The sequence below is a fragment of the Mustela erminea genome, chromosome 5, assembly GCF_009829155.1.
Source record: "Mustela erminea isolate mMusErm1 chromosome 5, mMusErm1.Pri, whole genome shotgun sequence".
Taxonomy (NCBI): domain Eukaryota; kingdom Metazoa; phylum Chordata; class Mammalia; order Carnivora; family Mustelidae; genus Mustela; species Mustela erminea.
In genome coordinates, this window is record NC_045618.1 from 28,461,387 (window position 1) to 28,474,909 (window position 13,523).

The window sequence follows — 13,523 nt, forward strand, 5'->3', positions numbered from 1 at the left end:
CAACACAGGTTAACTCTGTTCTTCTGCTCATGTATCATGCAGTAGTCAAAGAGCCTTTGCTCTCTCCTCTTGTTAAGAGTTTATTTTCTTCACCGACAACATCCTGTGACAATTTCTAACTGGCAAAGCCACCATGGGGATTAGAAATAGCATGGAACTCAGGACCCAGCTTATGATGTCTCAGTATTAATTATCATTGTCCCCATCAGCCAAGACATGTGCATGTTCCTCTGAGATGATGCTTCTGAATGGGATGGTAAGAATACCCGAGACCTTTGCCGCCCTTTCACTGAATGTCCTTTTCCTGACCCCTGCCCAGTCTATTCTTCCACATACCACAAGGCCACACTGCAGATGGATCACTGTAACCCACTACGAAGCCTTCCTAAGGTACAGAGGCCAATGTTAGCCTACCAACTACAGAGCAAGGTATTTTGCTAAGTGCTTTACATAAGTCATTTCATCTAATCCTTACAACTAATTTAGAATTAGCTAATTCCACTTTATAGATGGGAAACAGAGCCTGAGGAAAGTTAAGAAACTTGTCTTAAACTAGAAAGTTCGAAAGTAGCAGAACTAGGGTAGCTACAAGACTGCGTTCTTACCAGCTAGAGTACCCTACCTCACCCCAGACAAGTGGCTGAAACTTCCCATGCTTTACCTATACCTGTACCTGACAACTTTCTTCCACGTTACTGAGGCCTGCTGCTGCCAGCTGCTCATCTTTGCAGCCAATGACTCCTCCTTCTGCGTTTTTCCTCCCATCCCCCACTAACCACTTTAAGTCTTTCTTTTGCACTGTAAAGGACAGTTATATAAGTCAGTCTCAGTGTGTCAACTCCCTTTTTCTCTTATCAGTACACCAATCACAAATTTTCTCTTCGCTGCTACATAATTTTTTACTACTGCAGGATTCAGTGCCATTTCAAATAATGGAGACTTATCTCTACAGGCTGGCTGACTGATGTATAAAAAGGTCACCACTGAATATTTTTTATGCCTTATCCCATCACTATACCTTATCCCATCTTTCTAATTTCTAATTTGATCTAATTTCTAATATCTTTTATGTTAACTCTATCTTTTAAAGTTTTTTTTAACAATAAATGCTTTTTATTACTGTAAAACAATGGTTTGAAAAACTTTTCAGAAAACAAAAGTAGGGCAAATGATTAAATATTCAAAGAGAAAGAAGTGCTTCAAAATTCAGAATTAAATACAAACACACTTATTATCAAGAGTATTTTTGAAAAATTTTTCATCTCTGGTTCTTTCAGGCTTTAACATAAGTAAAATAATTTTAAAAGGAAATTAAAAATTCTTTTTAAAACTAAAAAGTAAAAAAAAAATTGTTCAGCCCATCAAAAATAGGTAAATAAATAAATAAGCAAATCAATTTTACCAAGAGTGTACTGCAGTAGCCTTTGCTTATCACTAGTGTGAATTATCCACATCTCTAGTAACCTGTATACTTAATTTAGACTCTCTCAAAGGAACAAACAATCAAAAATTTGGGCAATTAACGGTAAATTACAGTGACTTACCTACTTCAGTGAGTTGATGTCTTTCTAGTGTTAAATTCTTTGGGTCCTTAATAAAATGAAAGGGTTGTATTTTAATTCCTTCAATTTGAGGGAATAATAGGGCAAAACCAGACTCTCCAATTTCTATTTCCTGAGGTCGATTGTTAGCTGATCCCATTGGAGTCACTAGGGAAAAGTTAAACAGTTTCATGAACATACTTATTTATTTATTTATAAAAAGATTTTATTTATTTATTTGACAGAGAGACAGGCAGTGAGGCAGGCAGAGAGAAAGAGGGGAAGCAGGCTCCCTACTAAGCAGGGAGCCCGATGCGGGGCTTGATTCCAGGACCCTGAGATCATGTTCTGAGCCAAAGGCAGACACTTAACCAACTAAGCCACCCAGGCACCCCTCAAGAAAAGATTTAATAAAAAGTGAAGTTTCATTTGGTAACAGTTCATTTGATATGTATCTAGCCTCATCTAGAAAACTACAGTGTGGATAACCAAGATAATCAACAAGCTAAAAGTTGAATATAAGTTTCTCAGCCTTCAAATTTTAGGGATAATGTCATAATGTCTGCAATCTACTTTCAAATGGTTCAGAAGGAAATGTTTTTACAAACAGAAAAAAAGCAACTGTTGCAAAGTTTTTTTAAACTGGTGAATCTAGAAAAGGAAAATGGATGTTTACTATTCTATCATTCTTCAATTTTGAAGATTTGTTGAAGTTTTTCTAAATAAGAAGTTGGGAGGTAAAAAATACATCAGGGCAATTCTACTTTTAAAAAGTTATCCTAAAAATACTGATAATTGTATAAAGTATACATATATATATATACATACACATATATATATAAAACACACATACATACACGTACATATACACCCAGATACATATGCACACATACACACAAAGTACTTTTATCACAGAATTTTTTAAAAAGGGAGAAATGGACAGGCTGATTCTAAAATATATGTGGACATGCAAAGAACCTAGATAGCCAAAACAATTTTTAAAAAGAACAACAAAACCTACACTAATCAATTTTTAAAAAAGAATATCAGGACCTACAGTAATATGGCATTGGCTTAATGATAGACAAATATACCAATGCAACAGAATTAAATCCACAAACAGACCTAAAACATGCAGTCAATTATTTTTGACAAAGGTGCCAAGGCAATTAGAGGAAAAAAAAATCTTCAACAAAGGTTGATGAAATAATTGGATGAACATATGAAAAACATCAACAACAACAAAAAACCTTGAACCCTACCTTATGCCATATACAAAGATTAATTCAAGTTAAGTCACAGAACTAAATATAAGAGCTAAAACTACACAGCTTATAGAGAAAGACATAAAAGAATATCTTTGTCACTCTGAAATAGGCAAAGATTTCTTGGAGAAGACATAAAACACCAGAAAAGAAAAAACATAAATAAACTGGATTTCACCAAAATAAATGTTCACTGGTCATGAAAGACACTGTTGAGAGAATGAAAGTGAGCAACAGACTGGGAGAAAATATTTACAAAACCTATACTTGTAAATTAGAATTTATATAAACAACTCAAAAATAAAAACAACCCAATTAAAAAAAAATTCACTGAAAGACTTGGATACGTCACAGAAACAGACATACAAATAGCCAAAACATCTGAAAAGGTGCTCAACATAATTAAAATCATTGGAGGAATTCAAATTAAAACCACCAAAAGAAGCCTCCTCATACCCACTACAATGGCTACAATGAAAAGACTCATCTGAAGACACTAAGTGTTAGTTAGTGAAGATATGCAACCGCGAGCTTCTGAAACCCTCATTCATCCCTGGTGAGTATAAAATGGAACAACTCTGGAAAAGAGTTTGGCAGTTTCTTATAAAATCCAGCAATTCCACCTCTTCCAAGTAGAACAAAACCAGGTCCAAAAGAAGACTTAACATAAGAATGTTCAAAACATGGGGTCCCTGTGTGGCTCAGTCTGTTAACCAGTTGACTCTTGATTTCAGGGTCCTGGGACAAGCCCCATGGGCTCCCTGTTCAGCGGGGAGTCTGCTTGTCCCTCTGTCCCTCCCCCTGGCTCATGCTCACACTCTCTCTCAAATAAAATCTTAAAAAAAAAAAAAAAATGTTCACAACAGCATCATTTGTGATAGCCAGGAATGTGAAACAATCCAAATCTCCATCAAAGAGTGGAAAAATAGTCTATTGATGTAACAGAATAATACTTAATAAATTCTTAAAAGAATTACTGATACACAGAGTAACATAATCCCAAAAATATGTTGTTAAAAAATATTTATTCCAACTAAAAAAGCCAAGACATAAAAGAGTATATACTGTATGGTTCCATTTATATGACATTCAACAAAACGCAAACTAATCTATGGTCGCAGAAATCAGAACTGGGATTTCCTTTGCAGGCAGAGATCAACAGGAAAAGGACATGAACGAAATTCCTGAGGTAATGGAAATATTCTCTATTTTGACTGGGGTGTAGTATAGAGTATTCATTTGTCAAAACTCATTAAATTGTGCATGTCACTGGAGGTAAAGTTCACCTCAAAAGGATGATGACCTCCGCACATATAAGAATGAACACTTTTTCTCAGACCTTAAGTGTTTTGAACCTAAAGAAGGAAGATGTGCCAGCAGCCAACAGCTGTTTTAGAAACAATCACTAAACTGTAGCCTAAGAAAAAGGAATCCAACCATCTTGGTCGAAGCGTTGTTGGGAAATGCATAGAACTGGCTCAAAGAAAGCACTTGGCTTCAGGGGAACCAAAACCAGTAAGTGTGTCCAAGAAAACACCAGCGGCAACGGAAATGGCATCTAATCCTGACACCAAGATCATAAGGAAACTTGGAACAGTCAAAGTTAGAACTCTTTCAAGGTAAGGTAAGCAAAAAAGGAAGGCTTAAGGTAGACCTCCCACCCTCACAATGGGGTCCTCCCCAAGTCTACCCTCCCTCTCCAACCCCCAGCTGAAATGTGATTATGCTTTGAAAAAGCAAAAGTGGGTGAGGTGGAGAGGCCTAAGAAAATGGTGAAGCTACTTTTCTATATAAGCATTTGCTAACAACTAGTAATGGCAAAACCTAGATCACTCATTTAAGGAAAATTCAAAAACTAAAAAAAACATGGTTACTGTTACCATTTTTTTAATCCAGTGAGAAACAAAATGTGTAGTGATAGGCAGATGTAATAGTATGGGGGGGCTGATAAAGGGAAAGATTAAATAGTCCGTATCAACATGTATTTACCCTTATTCATCTGTAAACACTTGAAATCCTTTGTACTTCACCATATAAGAGACTCAAATTCAGATCAAAAGTCTCTCAGTGAAGATTAAAAATGCCAAGTATGGAGTACCACTGAGCGGAACAAAGAAAATCCTAATAGCTAACATTTACACATTGATTTCTGCACATCTCTACTCTACTCTTCATGTGTTAATTCCTCTTCATAACTTTCCAAAGATGGATTATCAATCATCTCCATTTCATGTATGGGGACACTGAAGTCCTCTGAAGTTAGGTAAGTTGCCCAAAGTCATACAGAGAGATACTAAGTACAGCTGGGATTCTAATCCTGGCACCTGAACCACTGTACCATGACTGCCTCAACAGAGTATCTCTCCCCCATGAGCTATAGAAAAGAATCAACAATAATAAAAACTAGTACAAATTCACCAGCAGCATACTTGGGAAGAAGTATAATTTCACACTATAGACTTCAAACCATGGTCTCCAAGAAGAGAAACAGAAGTTTCCTAGGAAGGTCTACTGTAGCTCCTGATCCCAGCTAACTTTATGGCATTTTGGATGGCCAAAAATAAAAATGTGCTTTTAAGCTACAAGTAATTCACCAATCTATAGTGCTTCACATTAATGCAAGGCAGGAAATCATCAAATTGGTATTTTCTCTCACCTACAATTCCTGGGGTCACAATCCCAAGGACTTGGCACTGTTTTGGGAATAGCTTCTCAAGGGCAAATGCTGCTTCCATAGTAGTTCTTTTCCTTGCTGTAATAATATAGTAGCAAAATTATTAAATGTTATTAATTTTAGGTCAAATCTGATTGTATGGGGGAAAAAAGCAAACACTGAACAAAATTTAAGTTATTTATACCAGAATGCTTTATAAGAAAGTCAATGCGGCACCTGGGTGGCTCAGTCAGTTACACATCCGACTCCTGATATCAGTTCGGGTCTGAATCTCAGGGTCGTGAGTTCAAGCCCCATGTGGAGCATACTTAAGGAAAAAAAAAAGCTTAAAAACTTTGATGAAAACAAATATTTTCCCATTTGGGGCCTGTTTTTTAGTTTAAATTCTAAATGTGACCCTTAGCACCACTAAATTGCCTTTCTTGCTTGGTTTATATACTGTTTTTGTCCTCCTGTTATTAAATTTAGCAACAGCAGCAAAATTTTAACTTCTTGTTGTACTCTTTTTAGCTGATATTAGAGAGCATGACTTTTTCACTGCATAAACAAGTCACCTGGATTCAAATTAGACAGTGATAACCCAGGTCTAGCTCTGGGCCTCAGTGTGCCCAGCCTGGCACACTTGGTCTACTTCTTCTCAGCAGCATCAAAAAGAAGGCACAGTATAACTTTGGTGTCCCTAAATGGGTCCCTATCACACAATAAAAGGCTTCAAAAGCCAAAATATACATCCTGTTTTAATAATAAAAAGTGCCTGGAGGATTAAAGTATTTCAAAATGAGAAACGTAACTTTCTTTGAATCAGAAAAGGTCCCTCAAGTTTCAAAAACAATATATTCATGCATGCTATAGGGAGAAGGACCAGAGCCTCAGAAAGTCAGTAACTCTCAGGACTAGGACAATATTTAACTCCAGAGGTGCATAAGGAACAAACAAATCCCCAAACCTTTTCTTTTAATATTTACCTCTCTTGTGGCCACGACACTCTTCCAGACTAATGAAAGTTTCTGAATCAGCCATGTAAAGAACTGTCTGTGGTAAGATGTGAACATTCTGCTAAGAAAAACAAAAACAAAAACGGAATTAGATCACACAAATACATGAGTGCTCTCACGGTCCCTTAAAGTTTAGCCCTAGTCCAAACTCTTGTTGGCATACCCCCGCCTTAGCTCAATATTAGCATTCTGAGTCCAACAACTTCCCATTCATTTTTCATTCATGCTTCTACCTTTTCAGGTCATTCTTTTGAGCATCTATTTTTTTTCTTCTTCAAGTCCAACTCATTCCAGCCTCATTCATTTTCATAGCTTAAACTCTTAGACAAAAACATTAAATGCCAGCAAAAGGTGCAAAAACATTAAATGTCAGCAAAACGTGCTACTTGCTTTATTTGGATAGGCATCACAATCACAGAAAAACCTCAGCAACAAAGGGAAGGCATACAAACTGTACCATTCCACTTTTCGCTGCCTACCAAATGAAACAGCCCAGGCCTTCATTTCCACCTTACCATCTAGTTCCCTCCAGGGACCTTTTTGCTTACTATAACCCAGACACACACTACTGTATAGATTCTCCTACAGCTCTCCCTGTTTCGTACTTAAGATTATTTCCCCCAAGAGACCACTTAAAATGCCACCTCCCCTACAAAACCTTTTCTTAGGCTCCTTCAGTACCCTGAACCTCATATGTGACATACTTTACATCTGTCATTTGTACTTGTACCTTACCTACACTTATGAGCTGGGCTTATTCAGACTCCTGTTTTCACTAAATGTCACATTACAGACAAGTGGCAAAGTGGCTGAATTAAACAAAAGGATGAACATATTTTTTTTTCCTAAGCTGGTTATTTTCAAAGATTTTTACTGTCAAAATGGAATAAAGTACTCACATAAAGCAAAGCCTCAATGTGATTAAATGGGAAAAAAAGTTAATCCAGGGGCGCCTGGGTGGCTCAGTGGGTTAAGCCTCTGCCTTCGGCTCAGGTCATGATCCCAGCGTCCTGGGATCGAGCCCCGCATCGGGCTTCCTGCTCCGCGAGCAGCCTGCTTCCCACTCTCTCTCTCTCTGCCTGTCTCTCTGCCTACTTGTGATCTCTCTCTGTGTCAAATAAATAAATAAAATCTTTAAAAAAAAAAAAAAAGTTAATCCACTATAATTTGGAGGAATGCCAAGATGTTTCAGAGCAGATTCCATACAGACAAACTCAAAAAAGATACTAAAACAGAATGATAACCCTGTGGTGGCTCCACGCCTGATATCTATAGATCTAGTTCCCATGGCTCACACAGAATTTTTGAAGAATATAATTTGGTTAGCAATTATTTAAAATTCCACATAATATTTACAGAAAATGTGGACTTCCAGATTCTTTTGAAAAACTATAGACATTTTAACACTTTGACTGCATTTCTCTTGATGGGGGCTAAATGCAGGCAAGCACTCCCTGGTATGCCACGGCTTTACTGCTCTGTATGTTACCCTAAACCAACTTAGTTATCTGCCTAACCTTGGAGTCATTTGAGTTTGTGATATCTGGTATAAGGAGTAACAAGATAGGAAGTCTAATCCTGAGGTTTTATGATTCTGTCTTTTCCAGTACCCAATGAAAAGCAATTACCCAGTCTTCCTAATTCTCATCAGAAGTGCTGACAATGACAATCCTCAAAAGAAAATGTTCTTAAAGCACAATGTGAGACAACTATAACCTCATTCCACCATTCAAATGGCAAGACATTTTATAAAAATTTTAGTGGACTTTAAAACCTTCCTAATAAAAAAACAACTTTCTTTATGGCTATAATAGTATCATGTCCACTAGGTAATTTGGCAAACACAAAAAAACCAGTATGATTTGGATAAGGTTTCCATGTTTCACACTAGCTTTTACTATAATGAATAAACTTCTTTAAGGGTATTACCATATGAATTTTAATAATAACACTGATAACAGATAATTACTTCACTTACTGAAAATAATATCTCTGGTACTGCAGGTAATATATTAGATGCATCGCCTTTCTATTATTTAAACCTTAGAACAACTCTTTAAGGGTATGAGAAAAATTCTTACTGTCTTTTCATTTTATGGAGATAGAACATGAAGCTCAGAGGAATTAGGTAACTTTTTCAGAGACTGGCAGCTAATATGCACTAAAGATGAGTTCATATCTAAATCTGTCCGGCTAGGGGCGCCTGGGTGGCTCAGTGGGTTAAAGCCTCTGCCTTCTGCTCAGGTCATGATCCCAGGGCCCTGGGATCAAGCCCCACATCGGGCTCTCTGCTCAGCAGGGAACCTGTTTCCCCCTCTCTCTCTCTGCCTGCCTCTCTGCCTACTTGTGATCTCTGTCAAATAAATAAAAATAAAATCTTTAAAAAAAAAATCTGGCTAGAACAGCCATTATAGTGTATAAATTTTTTAAAAATTTATTTATTTATTTATTTGACAGGCAGAGATCATAAGTAGGCAGAGAGGCAGGCAGAGAAAGAGGGGGAAGCAGGCTCCCCGCTGAGCAGAGAGCCGGAATCCCAGGACCCTAAGATCATGACCCAAGCTGAAGACAGAGGCTTTAACCCACTGAGCCACCCAGGCACCCCTATTGTATAAACTTTTAAAACTATATAAAAATAATACTTGCTATGGTAAAAATTTAAAACATTAAAAAAAAAAGTCATACAATTCTACCCTGAGAGGAAACTTTTGCTAACATTTTAGCTTCTTTTCTATTCTTTGTTTTCAATAACTGGGATGATATTAAATATAATTTCATAATCTGCCTTCTTCACTTATGACATGAACATCTGTCACTAATATATCTTGCACTTCATCATTAAGTGACTTTATTTCTAAACAGTAGGTTATTTTCAATTTCCCTTATAATAAATGATGCTGCAAAGAACATCTTTATAGAAGTCCATCTGCATTTTGAATTTCTCCAAATGACAACTTCTAGAACAAGACTGGGCAGGATTTGGGCCAAAATGCAAAGGAAGTTTTCTGCGAGACTACCTTTGGATACTGCCTACTCTGGGTCTGAATCCTAGAGCCCAAAAAGAAAAAGGAGAAAATCCACACAAGGAAGATAGAAGCAGAAGACTGGTCACTTATGGGGCATTTGTCTAATATCTAAACATATTAAGAATGATGAGAGCCAGGTTTCTCACTGTATAAATACAACCTAAGAGAAAACTGGAAAGAATCCTGTGTTGCACTGGAATTGGATGTACTTATACAAACTCATGAATTTCCATATATGTAAGAATATAGTTATAAAGGTGTATGTATGTAATGGTGTACACACACACACACACACACACACACACTCCTTGGCTCTGTTCCACCGGGCTCTGGAGCAGCAAACCCTTCAACAGTAGCAAATTGTCCAGATCTTGGCTTTTAAATACCGTGAAATACCTTTCTCCACTAAAAGGAAGCAGAGCTTTTTAAAGAAATGGCTGATTCCAGGATTAAAGCAGATAAAAGATAAAATGAAGTAAGAATATCTTGCACCAGAAAGCAAGGAGGTGCCCAAAAGTGATGGGCTCATCTCTAAAAGACCGTGAAACTAGCTGACAGGGCTCCTGATAGCCAAACTGGGGACAATTCGGATACCAAAATAAAGACTGATAGTTAGAGATTATATTCCATTGAATAAAATAAGAGACTTAAGAATCTATACAGAAATAAACGAAAAGAATTGAAACAGGATAATTATGTAATTTCCAAGTATCTCCTCACAAAATACTTACTAATTATAGTGGAAAAGAGTGATTTTACAGGAGTGACATCTGGCACACAGCACCTTAATCAAATTATCAAAGGTACTAACACTAACACCAGTTAATGGGACAGAAATTAAAATTATATGCTACCTGATAGGATGAAACTAGAAGAGCACAGCATCACTTCTGTGATATTCCTGCCAAAAATACATAACCCAAGAAACATGTTCTACAAAATAACCAGCCTGTAATTTACATACTTGTCAAAGTTGGGAAAGCCAAGGAAAACTTGAGAAACTGTTCCACAGGAAAAATTAAAGAAATGACAGGGGCGCCTGCACTTAGCGTGAAGTCTGCTTGTCCCTCACCCCTGGACTGCTCTCTCAAATAAATAAATAAAATCTTTAAAAAAACCCCAAAAACCTTAAATGACAAAAACAACAAAAGATTCTAATCCGAATTATTTTGTTATGAGGAACAGTACTGGGACAACTGGCAACGTCTGAAAGGATTCTGAGGAATGGATGGCAGAAATATATCAATAAGAATTTCCTGACTCTGATGATTGCATTGTGAAGATGTAGAATATTCTTGTTTGTATGTACCGCATACTCAAGTATAAGGAAGTGAAAGAACATCAGACTGATTGTTTACTCTAGAACAGCTCTGTCCCACTGGCAAATGAGATACCACAGCCACACAGTCACCTGTGCTCAAGAAAGCTGCTCCTCTGATTCCACAGTTCAAGTTATTACCTCCCCAGGCTTTGCCCATCTTTTGAAATTGGGGTACCAGAGATACAATATCAAAGAGTAGAGGACCAGCGGCTGAAATATTTAGGTTTAAGCATTGGTTCTTGGCTTTTTAATGTGACGCTAAGCAAAAAGAAACCCAGCATGCCTTCCCTGCCCAACAGTGACAATAATACCTGCTTCAAAGGAAGAAGGTAAAGAGAAGGTCCTCCACAGCGTTATTATAGTAGTAAAAATCTGTATACACAAAATGCCTAAGAACTGAAGAACGGTCAAACAAATCATGGCACATCCTGATGTGTTTATAAAATCTTTTCATGTCACGAGAAAATGTTCCGTAATTCAGAAAGAATAGGGTCACACACAAAACAGGGATTCAAAAGAAAAAGACTGAGTTCGCAAAGCCTGACCCAACAACCCCGCAAGGAACTGTGCACGATACGGCTTACTTGCCTCAATCTCCTCCGCTACCACGCGGACCAAGCAATGCTCCCCCAAGTGGCCAGCATCCGCCAACCCCGCGGAGATCCAAGTCACACTCCGATGCGTCCGCAACACTCGACGAACACACTCCCTCCATAAGCGGCACACGCTGGGGGCACAAACGCACAAAGCTTGTGAAGGGACGTTCATTTCCTTCTCCAGCCGCTCACGTTAACTCCCGTTAGCCCAGCAGGAGAGAGACTCTTGCGGGATCAAAAATCCCAGAGCGGGTGGCGTTGGGGACGTAGATTCGGAGGGACAACCTGGGCCGGAGAAAACCTTAGGGCGCACCTCGCCCCTGCAGGAAGAGTCCCCGAGACAGGCACAGGGGTACGGCAGGCGTACCTCGCGGGTGGGGGCCTCACTTCGGGGGAAGAAAAGGGAGCCGTGGGACAACCGTGGGTCCCGATGCTGTCTGCCCGCCCAGCCAGCCAGGGCAAGCCCGAAGCATGTCCCGAACTAAGCTTCCCGCCTCCTCTCTCCTCACCCGGCCACCCGCAGCAACGCCTTGGCGGGCAGGAAGGTGAGGACACGCTCCACCACCTCCGCTAGGTTACCCAGCACAAAGGTACTCTGTGGGTCCGCGGAGGAGCCTTGGCGATCACCACCACCATGATCACCACAGCCACCCACCACCTCCATTCCTCACCAACCCGCCGAGCAAACACTACGGCAACTCGGAAGGAACCGTGAGGCCAGCTCAGGACCTCCCAGCCAGCACGCACTGAGCAGGCGCGCGCGCTCCACTTCCGGCCGGTTGGGGGAGACCGAGAGGTGAGCTCCACCCACGTGACTCCAGGCCCCGCGGTTTCCTGCGTCGATCTTGGGGAGGGCGGGCTGGCGCTTCGCTTCTGTTGATCCTCCCGGTACTTTCCATGCTTCCCGCGGGCATAGATGATCCTCCCGGTACTTTCCACGCTTCCTGCGGGCACAGATCCTCCTTCTGTGCTCTCATTGTACTTGCAGCGCTGTATTCCTTGTCGGCACAGAGCTTTCTCTGCTTCTTGAGTTGTAGGAGGAGACTGGGTACTATTTGTCCGTTTGTACAGTACAAATGTCTGTTAATAACGTGAGCCCAATCTTTGAACGGGGAGTATCTGCTTTAAGAATAACTGGCTGTGTGTGGAGATGACCACCTATATTCAACATCTAGTGAATGTCGCCCTCACGCCTTGTGTGAGACGACATAAATACCACCTACCACTGCTGTGAAAACTGGCACCAAACTACACTAGTTCCTCATAGTACCATCAGAGTCACAAGGGAATTATGAAGTTTACGCTTTATATATATATGTATATGTATATATATATATATATATATATATATATATTTTTTTTTTTTTTTTTTTTTCAAAAAAGTTAACTTGACAGTGCGCACAAGCAGTGACAGGGGCAGAGGGAGAAGCAGAATCCCCGCTGAGCAAGGAGCTGGGCTGGACTCCAGCTGGATCCTGGGACGCTGAGATCAGGACCAAAACTGAGGGCAAATGGACAAATGACTGTGCCACCCAGACGCTCTTAGCTTAAAAGGATTATTGAAATACAATTAACTGTTATATTGGTTTCAGGTTTATGATTTAAGAATTCTCTATGTTACTCAGTGGTCACCAAGATCAGTGTACTCTTTAATGTTCACCACCTATCTCCCTATGACCCACCTCACCTCTGGCAACCACCAGTTCTCTGTATTTGAGTCTTTTTAAAATTTGTTCCTTTTGCTTAAATTCCAACATGAGTAAAATCACATGGTCCTTGTCTTTCTGACTTATTTAGCTTTATGGCCTCTAGGTCCAACCATATTGTTGCAAATGGCAAAAAGTTTCTTGTTTTCTGACTGAATAATATTCTACTGTATATAAATACCGTTTCTTTATCCATTCCTCTATCAATGGACTCTTGGGTTGCTTCCCTATCCTGGCTATTGTGAATAAACACTGCAATAAACAAGGGTGCGTATCTTTTCAAATTAGTGTTTTCATTTTCTTTGTATAAAGAATGCATAATACCCAGTAGTGGAATTACTAGATCAGATGGTAATTCTATTTTTAATTTTTTGAGGAACGTCCATACTGTTTTCCACA

General features: G+C 39.2%; 1 protein-coding gene across 5 annotated transcripts in view; it reads right to left on the bottom strand.

Moving 5' to 3' along the window:
- FBXO22 (F-box protein 22) overlaps nt 1-12,181 on the bottom strand; it is a 32,325-nt gene extending 20,144 nt beyond the window's left edge. The window contains exons 1-5 of one of the 5 annotated variants that reach the window (XM_032342334.1): nt 11,928-12,181; nt 11,411-11,549; nt 6,446-6,533; nt 5,463-5,558; nt 1,545-1,709 (exon numbers count right to left, since the gene is read on the bottom strand). In XM_032342334.1, the coding sequence (XP_032198225.1) occupies nt 1,545-1,709; nt 5,463-5,558; nt 6,446-6,533; nt 11,411-11,549; nt 11,928-12,082 (643 nt within the window). In that variant the 5' untranslated portion in view covers nt 12,083-12,181. The other 4 variants (XM_032342333.1, XM_032342337.1, XM_032342338.1 and 1 more) reach the window with 4 other exon arrangements.
- Nucleotides 12,182-13,523: the final 1,342 nt, after the last annotated feature.